We start from the raw sequence: 17,337 nt of genomic DNA, 5'->3' as shown, positions 1-17,337 counted from the left end.
TGCTTTGGACCACAATAATGTTAGCTATTGTTAGCTCGTTTCTAACACCCGTCCCTGAAGCAGGCTGCTATATACATGAGAGCCAGTGGCCTTGCTAAGGGGTATTTCAGCAGTTTGGCACTGTTGTTACTGGGGACTGAACCAGCAACCTTTTATCTACTGGTTGGCCTTCCTAACGTTTTACATCTACATTGTAAGCATTTAACTGATGCTTAGTAGCTTATCCAAAGTGGTTTATGATGAATATGCAGATAGGGGTTGAATATCTTGCTCAATGTCACATTGATGGACACACTGACTATTGCAGGGATCAAACCTGTCCTGTAACCCTATGGTTACCCTCCCAGTCTGCCATCCTGTACTGATTTGGTTCCTCCGTTGCGTAATGCAAATAATTTTCCTAAATCAAATAATATGTTACATGGTATGCTCTCACTATGCCATCATTAAACCATAGACTAATTTGACTTATATTCTGTGCTTTTATGGTTTGGCCAATCCATGTTGGACTTTTTATTTAACCTTTTCTTTCCCAGTGAATGTTTGCTGAGCGTGATTAAACTGATAAGATGACTATATTGAATAAGATAATAAAAGATAACGTTGGTTCTATGTAGTAGATAATAGATAATAAATTAGACTAATATACTGTGGTTGGCTGTATGTTCCAGATTGGCACAGTTCTACGCTGATTCCCAGGAGCTGCTGCTCAATGACACACAATTCCAGCAGCTTGGCCGGCTTTGGCATGAACTGTCTTCCTTCTCAAACTTCATGGAAACGTTACGCAACAACCCATCTCTGGTTTCAGGTACAGGGCCAGACAGAGAGATGAGTCAGTCAGTAGCACCGTTTCTCCTTTCTGTAAAACCGCCAATAGAAGCCCCATTTATGTTTTGGTTTTTATTTATCATGTGATGGGAACAGAAAAAGACTGTTGAGATAAAAGCAAGTCTGCTCATGGACTCTTGATTGTTACTTTCTGTCCAAAGTGCACAATTTCCCCCCCTCAAAAAAAAACCCTCACCTTAACCTGACTGGAGACCTTATGTATAGCCCTAACGTTGAAGACAAAAAGTAGTCTCTGTGATTTTCACATTTTAAATTTTCAAAGATGGAGGACTTTGACATTACAACTTGGCTGGAAAAGTGAAAACCCAGACTCTCCTGATTCCTGAGTCTTCGTTTCCTCTTTCTATTGTTGTTTCTTGGCCTCTGTCTTGTGTCAGCGTCCCGTCACCTTATCTCTTTTCCGTGTTTAGTCTCTCCTGTCTGGCTCTCAGTATCTCACCTTTCTGTACTATATTCATCAATGAGTTTGTTCACATTCACAATAACACTGTGCCATTATTTGGGATACTCAGGTGTCACGTTTATGAGTTGGTGGATGTAAACTACATATAATGTTTACAATTGTGTACAATTCAGATTATGAAACACATATGAAAAGTGTGATATGCTGAGATTAGCCAGGATACTGAGGCATGTAAACATCGTATTCCCCCTTACTCTTATTCTGTTTAAACTCTAATTCCTTGGTAATAGTCACAATATTCTGGTCATTCATGTGTATCGGGTTATTCATGAATAGATTATCCTGAATACAACCTCAACTGAGATGAACTTGACCCGTTAGCGGGGTTTCTGTGCATGTAAACACACTCGTCCTCCTGCTTATTGGACTTTCATAAAACACCAAATCCCTATCTGTCAATCAATCCGGCTATCAATCATTTCCTCTGCACTGTCTGGTCCTGGTCAGGCTTTTCCTGAGCTGATTTTCTCTCCAGTGATGCTAACCTCACACTGTCTCTGCTCCTGACTCCCTGTCCAGGCCGGGGGCTGAAGATAGAAGACATACTGAAGGACGATGAGGTTCTCACCGCCTTCCTGTTGCGAGACGCTGCCCTCTCCGACTCCGTGGTCTACCAGCTGGTCAACGCACGAATACGGCTAGAAGAGGTGCAGTTTGGAGGGATGAATGAGAGAAGTTGCAACTTAGACTGATATAGGGTTGGCGTATTCCTTATTAATGATTAAGATAAGGCTTTGAGATGAATCTTTATGTTGTAAAACAGTATTGAGAAACTTAACTTACAGTTTTCTCTGGTTTGTGGCTAAGAGTAAGAGAAGGCCGTTGAAATTTGCCTCTTCTGGTTGATTGATGGATATTTTTCAACCAAAACATGATATTTACTGATTCCTTTGGCCATACCCCATTGAAACACATGTATTACACTTATGTTTGTTCCAATTTATTTGTAAATATATTCAGTAACATATGGAGGGTAAAACTGACCTTTTGGTGGACTGGTTTTAAGAGAGTAATAGAACCTTGACTCTTAACATTTACCCTGACTCAACATTTTAAACTGCATTCCTCCTTTCTCCCTTCTTTCTCATCTCCTCTAGTTTGCGTTCGGTATCCCGGACCTGCAGCTGAAAGACATCGCCTGCAGCCAGGCCCTGCTGGAGCGCTTCATCATCTTCCCCAGTCGCAGGGGCCTGTTCGGGGTGCGCAACGCCATGTGTGCCCTCAGCCAGCCAAGGCTGCAGAAGATAGAGGACATCATCTATGCTAATCTGGACTTCTTCAAAATCTTCAGACTGGTTAGTGGCCTCTAAGATCTGATTTTCTTCAGTCTTTCAGTCGCTCCACCATCTGCCATTGTGAGAAATTCTGAATGGTTTAGCTCGGTTTGTGCCGGAAGAACAGCGGCCTTCTGTCTGTTTTGTGCCATGAAGCAATCTTACTTGGTGCCAAAATCCAACCCGGTGGCACAAAATGTACAGTAGAAGCCAGTAGAGGCTGCCAATCTTCTTGGCGACGGTCATGTTTGTGTACAGCAATTATACTAATGTCTCAGAATTAACTTTACATTTCTAAACCCTTATTTAACCAGGTAAACTCACTATGAACTATTTGCAGGGAGAGGCAGGGAGGGTTACATGCAAACACACACATTCATACCTGGAAGCTAACCAGTACGTCTGTTAAAAAAAGTCTGTTAAACACGTTGGCCACTGAAGCAGGAACAGTTGAAGAGTGAGACCCTTGCTTACGAGCACTTTGACGGTATTTGCTGATGGGGTGGGAGGCACGTCTCGTTCACTTTCCCACTACGGCTTTTCCCCCACTGGTCTGGAAAGTCCCAGCCAGACCTTCTTGTAATAGCAATAAGTAACCGCATTAGCCAGGTTGATGTTGTGATACTGCTTCTGCTGGTTAACCGTCACAGCTTTAACTAACATCATGGATCTATATAGGACGTCTAGAATGTATAACAGGTGCTTCCTCATATAGCCTTATGACTGGCTGCCAAAAACTATAAGTGAACTGACAAAAAAATCTGTGTTTCAGCTGTTTTTTATGTCGCCTCAACACAATGTATAATTGCTGTCTTGTGCTTGAAAAACCGGGATTTTGGCGGTGAATTGTGGCACAATGTCAGAAGTTATGGTTCTATATAGAGACTGGTGCTGATGCCAACACTTGACATGTGAGCCCTACTGACTGATCCTAGCCTTATGGTGACTCTGCCAGACCTGTTTCACAAATCCTTAGCTTTATTTTGGGCTTGAAATAAACTACGCGGTCTGTTTTTACCTCGTCACATGTATCTACATAGAGCAAGCACACATGGAGAAGTAGCAGTGGCAGTGCTTCTTTGTGTGTTTTTCCTCTCTCTAGCCACCTCTCATCCCTCAATTCAAGTCAGTGCTTCTCCCAAACCCTCTCAATCTACCCACCTTTTATTGCCTCTTGCTTCCCTGCTCCCCTCTCTCTTCTTTCATTTTATGTAAAAAAAAAATATAAGGTCCTTTTAACAAAGAAGGTTTATCACAACGTACTTTACAGAGAAGCAAGACATGAGGATAACATCAAAAGAAAACAAATACTGCACAACACACATTCTACGATATTTAAAATATTTCCCCTTCTCACCCTCCAATCCTCCCCACTATACTATATGTGTTGGGGTTCAGTCAGTGTGAGTCAGGTGACTGGCTCAGCGTTATCCCTCTTGGCCTATTTCTCTAATGGGCTTAGCTAGGCCCCACCTTCAGCCTGTGAGGTAGTCTTTAAAGACATGGCGTGGTCTCCAGTGTTATGCATTACCAACATGTGCCAGTCTACAGAGCTGCCAGCAGACCTGGTTACCAGGTTCTGAGAAAACTCAACTGTAGTGCTCAAACAGCAGGTAAACATGGATGACGAGGTCTTTCAGAAAGCAACACCAATGGCACCCAAACAATTCAAAATATAATCCAGTTTGGTGTTCACATATCAGCATTAAGTTCAATAAGGTGGCTGATGTAATGCTTCCCTGTCCTTTCTGATAAGCAATGTGAAGTAAAGCAAATTCAAAGTGGCAGATATGTGGCACTTTTGTGGTGCATACATACATAGATACATAGAAATTTAAGTTTAAGCTTAAGTACTCACATGGCAGCTGACAAGTCATCTGAAACATGAGAGCATCACAATAGTGTTTAGTTTAAAAGGTACACATTATGATAAAAACGAAAAAATAATAAATAGTCATGTAATAAATTATCAAAACATTGTGAGATAAAAAGACATTTCAGCACATAGCCAGGTAAAAAACTGCACCAAATTATGAGCAAGTATATATCTATTTATATGTATGTATACATATATACACACATATACATACATACATCCTTATTTAATATTCTTGTAAAGTATGGAATAGGGGAATTAATGTATTGATTGGTGCGTGTCCTGGAGTTTATGGTGATTTCTGGTTACATACAGTACAAATCTACATGTTGGTGTTGTATTCAAGTTTTTTAGAGACGCTCTATCAGTTTCTTGACTGCCATACCAAGCACAGTCTACTCCTTGCTTTGCATTACTAACACACTTCCAGCAGCATCTTTGCAGGGATCTTTGCCTTTAACCTGTTAGGCCCATTAAGCTCAAAGCCCATTACCACTACAAGTGTAGTAGAGCCCTAAGTCTAAGTCACCTGCCCTCCGGCCTTGTTGTAACCCCTTCCTCTTCTCCATGCACCGCCGACTCCCTTCTCCCATCAGCCTCTCACCGCCCTCCCTTCCTATTCCCTCGCTTTCTCTCTTTCCCCCGCACAGCCTCCCTCCTTCCTTCGTTCATTGAAATGCAGGCATGAGGAATGTGAGAGGAAGGATATCTCATGTGCGTGTTTGTCTTGGCGTCCAGTGTTTCCGTAGCCCTCAGCACTCTGCCCTGACCAGGCCCTTTCTAACACCTAGTGTTAATGGCTTCTGCCTCGAGTAGTAAAGATAAAAGTGGCTGAAGGAAGTATAGTGAATACTGTTAGCATGTTTCCATGTCAAACAATTGATGGCTTTCAAGTTTGACGCAGGTTCACACAAGCTGCTCAATTGGTCCATACATGAAAGATGGAGGTTGTGGTGTGTGGAGGTGTGACATTTTGGGAAGTGTAAAAGGCCTCATTAATTATATAAGAACACCATGGATAGTAGTGCTCAGAATATTGCTGGTTCAAATCCCTGTAAAAATCTGCTCTCTGCTTCTTAATCCCCAACTTTTCTGGGAGTTGCTCAGTTCTCAATAGTATATGGTTGTTATTGGATGGGCTACCTACAAGGCCTGAATGTGTGTAACTGTGTGTCTCATAAGACACTGCTGAAAAAGAGCACACACAGACAGCAAATCCCTGTTGTCATGTGAAAACCTCCTAACTCCAGTCTTGGAGATTTTCATAGCTTTAGTTGAAGGATTTCATGCTCCTCTATGGGTTGAAGAAAGAAGAAAACCCTTGGTGTTATGAAATACTTTCAAAACCCACTGGATAAACTCAAAAATGCATGGTGGTCAAGCTGAAAAAAAGCCATGTTTTCTTAGTTCCTGAAAAGCTGACATTTTGCAGATACAAGGTTTTCCCCAGACGGAGACGAAATGTTCCCCAGATCAATAAAGGTTCAAACATAAAGGAATAAAATGCAAATAGTGTTAGATCTCTCTTGTTTTTAGCTGTGTTCATCTCTTTTATTGCTTTATAAACCACTTAGCAATGAACCAGCTTTGCCGAAAGCGCCTCATAAATATATTTGACTTGACTGTCTCCAGAAGTCCAATGCATCTTGTGACTTGGTTTCCCCAGATGCCCCAGGTTTTGGACAGCAGCTCCAAGGGGGTCGACCTGCACTTCTGGGGTCAGGTTCTTACCGCAGTGTCGGAGAGGATCCAAGTGGTAAGTGCTCCAAAGTCCGATCAATCCCCTCCACTCCTGCCCTCTCCTCTCTTCTTCTCTGTCCCCCAGGAGCGGAGGCCCCAGTATTTTTAGCCTGCAGGAAACTCGTCCTCTTCCGCAGGTCCCTGTTTGAGAAAAGCTCACAGAGGAGGCTGAGTGATGTGAGCGTGTGGGGTGCACTTGCATGTGTGTGTGTATGTGTGTGAGCGAGTGAATGCAAGTGTATGTGCGTATGAGTGCCTATGTGTACATGTATGTGTGTGAGAGTGTATGGTTTGAATGTACGTGTGTGCATGTGCTTACATTCATGTGTGTGTGCGTGTGTGTGTATGTTAGTGCGTACATTTGTATGTGTGTGGTGGCATGTGTAGGCATAAGTGTGCATGTGGCCTTCTCAGTTTACTTATTGAATATGTATTAACATACACATTGTGGAATCTACTGCTGGAGTATGACATTAAACAGACCAACACTTTAAATAGAATAGAATAGAATAGAATAGAATAGAATAGAGTACTATTGTATTATTAACACTGTTGGACACTGCCTGCCCGAACACTTCTAACCCAACCATCACTAACCTAGGTGTTAGATACAAAACTCGTCTCTTTACCACATGACATGTTACCTATTATTAGACACACACACACACACACACACACACACAAAGGCAGACAGAGACAGACAGCAAGACAGAGACTGTGTGTTTCGGCACGTTTACTGCATGTCCCATGGGAGAGTGTATCCCATCATCACCTTGGCCAGGGGTCAGAGGGAGAGAGAGAGAGAGAGAGAGAGAGAGAGAGAGAGAGAGAGAGAGACATTCCTTAGAGGTGACATATCCTGTAGGTGGGACCTCCGTATCACCGTGGTGACAGAAAGGCGAGCCAACTGCTCTCATTACCCACCTCTCCTTCCTTTAATTTTGTGTGTGTATGTGTGTGTAACAAGCGGGAGAAAAAGAAATAGGGAGGAAAAGGGAGTGAAAGAGAAAGAAAGTGAGGGTGTGTATTGTCTGTGTACGTGCATGTCTGTTTGTGTGTGTGTGTGTGTGTGTGCATATCCACACATACACATAGACATAGTAGGGCAATGAGTCATTTTCATCACAGACTAGACCTGTGAAAGCTATTTCAATTTCAATGTTGCATTACAGCTTAGATATGAAACTGTAGTGGGATTATAAAACATACATATGAGTATGTGAGGTTGATTTAATATTTAATTTACTTATTTGATATTCCTGTATCTTTGAAACCAAGTGCAAGATGTAAGCATGCTTTTTTTAAACGAACAAAAACAGCTCAAACTTAAAATTCAGTAGTGAAACTTGGCAACCTCCTCCCCATTTCTTTAAAGAGGAAATGATACATACAGTGCAAAAATGCACTTGGAGGAGGCTATTTTCGTTCTATCAATGGGAGGATATTTAGTCCGCCCTCAGACTATCCTTGTCATTTGAGGAGAGGCGTTCTTCGACATGTTTGCTTATCTTTCAAACTATTGTTTTCTAGTGAGCGTTTATATTATGAAATTCACACGGTATGACAGAATATGAGGAACATAAACATCACTACCTTGTATATAATTAACTGAAAAAAGGTCAAATAACTTAAAGCAAATGATTTACACCTACCCACAATACTGCAGTGTTCATCCTGTTAGAGGTAGGAGGAAATTTGGCACTGCTTGCCAATACTGATGACCAGACATGGGTCACATAGCATGACAGTAAGAGCAGATGAGGTTTTAAAAATAAGTGGGTTGTTTTTGCAAAAATTATTTGATCCTGGTCTCATGCTGACTAGCATTGAGGTGACGTGCATCATCTTATTGTTAAATGAATACACCAGGTTTTTGGGGAATAGGTGGTCAACTTACCAGGTGATGAGAACATAGACACCAAAATCATCCACATGCCCCGAGTAGATCATTTGCTTCAGCGCTCCATGGAAAAAGTTGTTTATGATTTTTATAAAATGGCCTGCAGATTCCTAAATTTAAAAAATTGAAATATCATTAAATACAAATAGCTCAGGGTGGCATGGTGGCTCAGTGGTTAGCACCGTTGCCTCACAGCTCGTAGGTCCTGGGTTTGAATCTTGCACTTTCTGCGTGGAGTTTGCATTTTTCTCCCCATGGGTTTCCTCTAGGTGCTCCAGTTTCCTCCCACAGTCCAAAGACATGCAAGTCAGGTGAATTGGAGACTCTAAATTGCCCATAGGTGTGAATATGAGTGTGTTTGTCTGTCTGTGTGTGTTCGCCCTGTGTGTGTTTTCCTGCCTTCCGCCAAATGCATGCTGGGATAGGCTTTAGCCCGCCCCTGACCCTGAATAAGAATAAGCGGGTGTGGAGAATGAATGAATATAGCTGATGTAGGTTTATTTTTGGAACTATTTCAGGTGAGCAACCATGTATTCATCTGCTGTGCAGTGATTTTTAGCTGTACACGGTCTCCCATTGCCCACTATATTCACTTCCAATGGAAACAGGTCCCTGGTAGTTAATAAGTTTCGTTTTATAAGTGATAAGTTTTGTTTTATTTGTCATATGTAGGTTAACACAGTGTCAACAATACAATGAAAAGTACTGGACGAGAGTCAGGTCAGCTCAGCAGATAAGGCAACACGATAAGCAAAAAATTTTTACGAAATATAAGCAAAATACTAACAAAATATAGCAAAATACAAATACAGCAAAAAAATATCAAAATATTAACAGAATATATACAAAATACAAAAATAGCAAAATATTAACAAAATATATACGCAGCAACTTTGGTGTTGCTGGTGTTGTTGATGTTGGTGTTGCAGGAACAACAGTGCATTTGCGTGTGTGTGTGTGTGTGTGTGTGTGTGTGTGAGAGTGTTTGTGTATGTGTGCAATGTCGTTTGGAAAGTTGGCTATTTTGTGGGTGAGTATGGGGGAGGAGGAGTAGGAGGAAATCCCTGACCTGGGCCTTTCACTCCTGCTTTTTCCTTCCCCTTTGTTTTGAGATCTATGTACATAAAAGTGACAGTGTATTGCACAGAGGGTATGTATCCGTCCTGGTTGAATAGCAGCAGTCCGTAGAATAGTGCAATTATTATCTAAATAGTGCAGACAAGCAGAAATGCAATGAGGGGTACCAATTTTATGAGTTCAGAAGCCTGATGGCCTTCAAAGCAGTGTATTATTTTTATATCATAGTTTGTGTAAATTTGACCAATCTTCTACACATAACTGCCCTACCTTGCTGCATGCAATTTAAGATTACTTAGCATTTAGCTTAAGAGCTGCTACAAGTTCTTATTTTCCCACTTTTGAGATAATGCTAGTCGCCTACTATCGCTTAACATAGTGTATGCTAAAGAGTTAGCATGGAGCACCGGAGCAAATTCTCTACCAGGGAAACATGGATGATTTTGGTGATTTTATGTTTTCATCACTTAACAGGTAAGTTGACCACCGGGCCAAGTGTATTCTGTTAACAAACCCTCTGTATCTGTTGTATAGCTGATGGAGCGGGACAGCGTTAAAGACCTCCTCAAGGCGGTCTTCCCTCTGTTCCAAGCCGGCGGTCCGTCCTCCTTCACCCAGCTGATGTCCACCGTGTCGAGCCTCTTCTGCGGCTACCCAGAGGGAGGCGGCTCCAGGGTGCTGTCCTTCAACTGGTATGAGGACAACAACTACAAGGTGTTTCTGGGGGTCAACGGCACCAAGAACCGCGACTACGTCTATGACAACACTGCCAGTAAGTGAAGAAGTGTCGTATCATGGCCGGGTCAAATAGTTTTAGTCTTTTATTTTAGTGTATTTAGCTGCCACAGATGCCATTTGCCACATAAGACTGTACAATCCGCGGCGGAAAGTTTAGATAATCACAGGAAAGTATTGGAAAGTTAATTTAGTATATTTTACTGTGATTGACAGCTTACTTGACACCATCTCAATTGTCCTGATATGGTAAACCCCACTCGCCTGGTTCTCCAAGCAGGGCAAAACAAACACCGGCATTTATTTGCAACCTCTATTCCAGGTCTGGAGGATATAGAAGTGTTTTGTGTTTTTAGTCGACAGGCATCATTCAATATGATGCTGCTTTATTTGATCAGTCTCTCTCTGTACCTCTTTATTGTTCTTCTTTACTCACTCCTTTTCCAATTTTTATACCCCTCCCTCCTCCTCCTCCTCCTCCTCCTCCTCCCCCCCACAGCTCCCTTCTGCAACGGCCTGATGCAGACCCTGGAGTCCAACCCTGTCACGAAAATTGTGTGGAATTCAGTCAAACCCCTGCTGATGGGAAAGATCCTGTACACCCCCGACTCCCCTGCCGTCCGCAAGATATTAAAGAGTGTAAGAGAGACCACCTCCAGCCCGACCCCTCACCTCTGCAGCTCAATCTCTCTCTCTGTCTGTCACTCTCTCTCTCCCTCTCTCTCTCTCTCTCTCTACCCGCCCTTCCAATCCTTCTCTCTTTCCTCCAACACTCTGTATCTCTTTCTCTCTCTTTCTCTCTCCAAACCCCCCCACCCTTCTCAGGAATGAGCTGACTACCAAACTGATGTGAAGGGAGGGAGGAAGGAGGGGTGGAGGGGAAGGGGGGGGGGGGGGGGGGTATCTACTGCGGTGGGAGGGGAGGGAAGAGGAGGAGAGAATTGGACGCTAAATTGAATGTGTGGGCGCAGCACAAAAAGGAAAAACAGAGCGTTTTTCAGGCTGCCACGTCTTATTCTCTGCTCCTGACACAAAACAGATCTGAATCCCAGGGGGAGTTCTGCTAATGAGAATTTAGCCGGGCGGCTCGGGAACAGAAAATGACCTAATGTGATTGTCTACTACTTGTTGAGTACCTGTGTGGTTTGAAGAGAAGGCAGCTTAGAGGTTAGAAAAATGAAATGTTGGCTTTCATAGCTCTCATAGCTGTTGACTGACACAATTTTCACACGATTAAAAAGATCTTCTTATCCAAAATACTTAATGAAATGACTTTCCTATGTAAAACAAGAGATCAGTCAGGGCCATAAACAGCTGACATAAATACATTGTGGTACACAAGGTACAGAGAACAAGATCTCACAATTAGTGCAAGGGGACATACAACTGGGCTATACTGTACATACCACCTTACATATACAAAAACGTATTCTATCGCTAACTGCTGTTATTTTACTTGAGAAAGTCATCTAATGAAATTTTCTGGGTAGGTTTTTCTCTATAGTCTGACACCTTAGTACCTCTATTATCTGCAGCTCACTGGATTCACATTAGCATGTTGATGTATTTCTGCAAATGTCCTGTAGGTAGACATGTTAGTTTGGGTCTCATTTTATTCACACAATGCCTCTCTGGGAATTAATGTGCTTCTATTCTGTTGATGTACAACTATGGAAATATCTGTGAACTTTGCATTGATGAGCATTGTGTGTGTGTGTGTGTGTGTGTGTGTGTGTGTGGTTCAGGCCAACACAACATTTGAGGAGCTGGAGAGGCTGCAGAACATGGCGAAGGCCTGGAAGGAGGTGGGGCCGCAGCTCTGGGCCTTCTTCCACAGCAGCGTCCAGATGAACATGATCAGGGTACGAAACGCACATACTGCTGTCTTGACTCTGTAGATGACCACACACACACACACACACACACACATACTGTAATGTACTCATACCTGCAGGTACACAATCATACGTGTACATGATTCTGTGGGCACCTGTAACGACTCCAATTTCATTCAACTGTCAAATGATACAGAAAATGACACAGAAAAAACAAGCCAGCATCACTATTCAAATTGCAAAAAATAAATAAATAAAGAGAGCAGACGTCCTCAAAGTTGTATTAGCCACTTTGTAAGCATCACTTGACACTGACAAGTAATCTGTTAGTTTGGTGCTCTCTTGTCCAGAGTGACTTACAATGACTACAAGACTAGAATAAGCTTCAATTCTTAGATCACCAACATTACAAGCAACCAATAGTAAGGAATGCAGGAATCAGAGTAATATTCTGATAATTTCTGATTCCTGTGACCCTTGAAAGATCATGTAAGAGAGAAGTGATAGGGAAAGAAACAAGAGAAATAAGAGTCAAGGAGAGGCAGAAGGGATTTTTTGTACTTTCAATTCAGGAGGGAATTCAGGGAGATGTAAGGTGTTTAGTTTGCGTCTTTATTTCATAACAGCAGAAAATGTCTTCCACAAAAAAGGAATGTGGGATTTTAACAGTGTGATCGTCATCAGAAGTTGGCAGCGATGTAAGGGCATTTCCAAAATGTATTTAGAAATATATGTACAGTATTTACTTCTGTTACCTATTTATCTTCTGCTTCATATCTAATACTACTCCATACTTCTGTGTCAATGTCTGCAGGAGACCATGAGAAACCCTACGGTGATGGACTTCCTGGACAACAGTCTGAACGACACAGAGCTTTCCACCAAACACATCCTAAACTTCCTGTACAGCGGTTCAGAGGAGGACAGGGAGGAGGGCATGCCCAAGTTTGACTGGAGGAACATCTTCAACCTCACCGACCAGATCATACGCCTGTTCAACCAGTACGGAGAGGTGAGAAACAGAAGCATGGCGACCCTATGAGGATATTACTTTAGTGATGAATGGTGCAAAATGAGAAAAAAGAAGGAAAAAGAGAAAAAGGTTATTGGTATTTGTGGCTTGTCTGTCTGTCTGTCTGTCTGTCTGTCTGTCTGTCTGTCTGTCTGTCCGTCTAGTTGACTGGATCATTTTGAGTTTCAAACAACTCAATAGGATGAGTATCAAGTTTACTTATCTGATGGGACTTTGAGCTTCTGAGAATGATGGAGAAGCTGTGTAGGCTTCACTCTGGGTTTTCCCTCTTCGCCTCAGTCGTCAGCTACTTACTAAATAGGCCTACTGCACATTCCCAGGACTAGGTGTTCAGCCTCTTTGTAGGCCCAACCTTCAGTTCTCCAGACAGGAGCATCAGTCTTCCAGGTCTGCTCCCAGGAGATTGCAGCCAGGCCCCTTTGAAACAGAGCAGGCCACTTAGCACAGCTATAGAGCCGCTCTCCCCTCCAGCAGGCTGAAAGGCAGGGAGAACAAGCCTGCTGTCATCCCCCTCCCAGGCTGCCTTTGTGGAGCCAGTGATAAAGTGGAGAGTGGGTGGGAGTGAGCCACCCCCCTATGAGCTCCATGTTGTTTTAGTGTATGGCCCCGCATTGAAACAGACCCCTGCGCCCACGGAATAAAAGGGGGCAAATCGCTCTATCCATCCCTCACTCCTTCCCTCTTCCCTCCTCCCTACGTTCTGTCTATCCAATCTATAGGGGTGCTCTGTAATCGATTTTAAGGGGGGCAGGGGTTGTGTTTTTGGAGAGAGCCCTATCAGTGCAGGCATCTCAATCTGCCTTTTGTCTCCCGGTCCGTCCCAAAGCCCTCCGGAGCCCCGCAAACAAACCCAGGCGATTTAGCCAATTAGATATAGCTGTCAGCCAGCGTTCGGCTATAGGATAACTGCTGCAGTTAGCATTAGGTGCTCTCACTCTGTCAGGGGTATGTTTCTCACACTGAAAGCCCATTGGAACATGTGTATCAGTGAGGGCCTTTTTTCTCATCCCATCTCTGAGTGAGTATTATTGTGTTGTGAATGTATGGTCCTATAAGGATGAATGGGAAGCGGTCTCTCGTCTTTCTTTGAGTGCTGAGGGCATTGTACAGTAATGTGAATGGAGACATTAGACACGCTTTATATGGAAGGGGGGGGGGGTGCTGTCTGTGTGTGTGTAGGGTGGGAATTTCACAGGGCAATTGTGTGTGTGTGTGTGTGTTTGAGGGAGAGAGAGGGAGTGTGTGCATGTGTAGAATGAGATTCACTGTGTGTATGTGCAGGTAGGCATATTATACACGCACTTGTGTGTGCATTTGCGATTGTGTGCACGTGTGTGCGTGTTTACATGCCCATATGAGAGCGTGTGTTTGTTTGCCTGCATTGCTTGAGTGCATGTGTGAGTGTGTGTGAATGTGCGTGTGTGTCTGTAGAGTGAATGTAGCAGCTCAGATTTTCCCATGTCACCAAAGCACTTCAGTGAAAGAGGCTTCTGTCATGACTGAATGCTGATTTACATTTTGAGACAAATTCACAATATCCACCCACACTGGGCTAAGCTTGTCAATTGATTCCAAATTGAGCAAATGCCACATACATTCCTAATCCAAAACATGATCAAATTGGACACAGACACACTCACACACACACACACACACACACACACATATATTTGCATGGCACACCCACATTCTTTAAACACTAAATGGTAAACTATCAAACACACTGCACTCACACAAACAAATGCTATGATATTCTCTCTCCCATTTTCTCCCCCTCTCTGATTGCAGTGCATCAGCCTGGACAAGTTTGTGGCCCACACAGATGAGTCCCAAATGATCCACCAGGCCTTGTACCTGCTAGAGCAGAACAAGTATTGGGCTGGTGTGGTCTTCTTGGACATGTACCCCTGGACCACAAGTGTCCCCCCACACGTCAAGTACAAGATCCGCATGGATATCGATGCAGTGGAGCGCACCAACAAGATCAAAGACAGGTCGGTAGCAGCTGTGTGTATCGCTGTGTAGCTTTGATGTATAGCCTCAAGCATGGTATTAGGCAGGAACACATACATTCCATTTGTTCACATAAATTTATATCTTTTGTTCACGTCTTTGCAGCAGGCTGGTACACAAGTACATGGGAGTTACTCATAAGCACTTTTGCAGTATTTGGTGCCATCGGTACGGACAATCCAACCAGCAACGTTTAGACTCCAAGGCGCCGGCCCAAATCACCCTGCCAACCTGCTGCTCCTAGATTTATTCATCATATGGTTACCTCTTTATTTACTGAGGCAATTTATTAGCCTTGTGGAACCATCCGTATTGTAATTGTGCACAAATCTGGCAGGTTTCAAGAGGCTAGCAATTTATATGGATTTGTCACAGACTTCAAAGGCAGAAAAGAAAACCAAAGTTGCCCGTTGGTCCAATATTAGCTCAATATGAGGCCGTTCCTCCTCCATGTGAGGCTCTTACATGCATTTTATTATAGCTTTGATCTCCCATTCACAACCAGTCAGTGTGTCAATAGCCCCAAGGATGAACAAACAGCTTTAGCTGTTTATAGCACACACCAATGGGCTGTAATGGACCCAGTGGGAGTCCTCCCTCTATACAATTGAATAATCAGATTGTACAGGGGGATTTGCAAGTGACTTATCCGCTTAAGCAAAAGGAGTGTACATGTGGTGTGTGTGTGTGTGTGTGTGTGTGTGTGTGTGTGTGTGTGTGTGTATGGCTTTAGAGACTTTGGGGTGGTTGATTGTTGCAATGTTTTGAATGGAGGCCGGGATTGAGATATTGTTTAGTAGAACAAAGATTTTTAAATAAATCATTTGTTTAAGCCCTTGTCTGATGAATGATCTTGTGACCACATGCTCTACTACTACGGTATGAGGACAATAAGACCCCATTCACTTCCTGTGTCCTCCCCCAGGTACTGGGACCCCGGCCCTAGAGCAGACCCCATGGAGGACCAGAGGTACATCTGGGGAGGCTTCGCCTACCTGCAGGACATGATCGAACACGGCATCCTCAAGCTTCACACCGGCAACGACTGGCCACTTGGGGTCTATGTCCAGCAGATGCCATACCCGTGTTACGTAGATGACCTGTGAGTAACCCAGTCACTTAATGTAACAACATATCACGGCTGCTTCTAACCAAAATGTCTTACTCCCACAAGTGCATTTTTAGCATGGGTGATATTTATATTGTTTCATGTGCTATGTGTTGATACGTTTTTATTGACAACAACAACAGCAGCATGGAATTAAAGACAGATTTCCTTGGGGGCAACTCAATAAGTTTAATTTACCTATTCAATCCAATCATGGGTTACATACTAACTCACCCTCTCCCCTCTCTTCACTCCTCTCTTCTCCTCCAGCTTCATGATCACGTTGAACCGCTGCTTCCCCATGTTCATGGTTCTGGCCTGGATCTACTCTGTGTCCATGACGGTGAAGAGCATCGTGCTAGAGAAGGAGCTGCGCCTCAAGGAGACCCTCAAAGCCATGGGGGTTGAAAACGGGGTGATCTGGTACACTTGGTTCATCGACAGCTTCATCATGATGACTGCCAGCACAGCGCTGCTCACCTCCATCGTCATGGTGAGAGGAGAGGGGGAGGTGGAGGGAGGAGGGGGAGAGATGGAGGATATGAGGATATTGAAATTAGAGTCAAGTTTTAGTTCTGCTTTACATATTGCAGGCTTGGTTTGTTAATCGTTTTTTAGGGTGTAATGGTGCCCTCCAGTGGATGGTTTTGAAAAGATCTATGTATGGAGAGACACATTCTTCACGTTCCTCTGTTGCACTGCAGTTTCACAGTATTACTCCACAGTAGTTGTGCTAACTATCATCTAATATCTTCTCTCTCAGAGGTGGGGACTCGAGTCACATGACTTGGACTCGAGTTAGACTAAAGTCACAATTTTAATAGCTTGAGACTTGATGCATGAAGAGAATACTTGAGACTTGACTTGGGTTCTGGTGACTTGAGACTTGACTTTGACTTGCACTTTGATGACTTGAAAAGGTTTCTAAAGTCAAAAGATCTTGTGTTTGTGTAAATGTAAATGTTCCACCAGACAACTGAATTTAAATTCTGTTTTCTGAATTTGTATGGAATGATTGAATTTATTGATATTGACTGAATCAGTTGAAACTGATTATAGAAATCAAACTCATGATCTACTTACCAAGTTTTTATTCTCTCAAAACAATATTGCAATGAAAAGTCCTAGATATTTTGTTTTCTGTAAGATATTAAATTGATACTCGACTGACTTGACTTGTTGTTCTACATTTAGGCTTGAGACATTAATGATATGGACTTGACTTGAGACTTGCACCTCAAGACTTGAGACTGACTTGGGACTCAAGCAGAGTTGACTTGGTCACACCTCTGCGCTCTCCATGAATCACTAAATGTTCCTACTTGTAGCCATGGCTGATTTTGTAGATGACAACCGTAACTGCTGATCTGTGTTTAGTGATGTCATTCAAACATTGTGGTTTCTTAATGATCAGTTATATAATTTCTGAAA

At 43.0% G+C, this 17,337-nt stretch overlaps 1 protein-coding gene across 4 annotated transcripts in view; it reads left to right on the top strand.

Moving 5' to 3' along the window:
• The window catches only part of LOC139915228 (retinal-specific phospholipid-transporting ATPase ABCA4), a 44,520-nt gene that overhangs the window by 1,755 nt on the left and 25,428 nt on the right, over positions 1-17,337 (top strand). For all 4 annotated transcript variants that reach the window (XM_071903757.2, XM_071903759.2, XM_071903758.2 and 1 more), the window contains exons 4-14: positions 672-811; positions 1,835-1,962; positions 2,413-2,610; positions 6,132-6,221; positions 9,717-9,954; positions 10,417-10,556; positions 11,663-11,779; positions 12,567-12,764; positions 14,574-14,779; positions 15,724-15,900; positions 16,177-16,399. In XM_071903757.2, coding sequence (XP_071759858.2) covers positions 672-811; positions 1,835-1,962; positions 2,413-2,610; positions 6,132-6,221; positions 9,717-9,954; positions 10,417-10,556; positions 11,663-11,779; positions 12,567-12,764; positions 14,574-14,779; positions 15,724-15,900; positions 16,177-16,399 — 1,855 coding nt within the window. The remainder of the gene's footprint in view (positions 1-671; positions 812-1,834; positions 1,963-2,412; positions 2,611-6,131; positions 6,222-9,716; positions 9,955-10,416; positions 10,557-11,662; positions 11,780-12,566; positions 12,765-14,573; positions 14,780-15,723; positions 15,901-16,176; positions 16,400-17,337) is intronic.

This window comes from Centroberyx gerrardi, chromosome 13, assembly GCF_048128805.1.
Source record: "Centroberyx gerrardi isolate f3 chromosome 13, fCenGer3.hap1.cur.20231027, whole genome shotgun sequence".
Taxonomy (NCBI): domain Eukaryota; kingdom Metazoa; phylum Chordata; class Actinopteri; order Beryciformes; family Berycidae; genus Centroberyx; species Centroberyx gerrardi.
The sequence above is the reverse complement of the archived record's forward strand: the minus strand, read 5'-3'. Positions and strand labels throughout refer to the sequence as shown.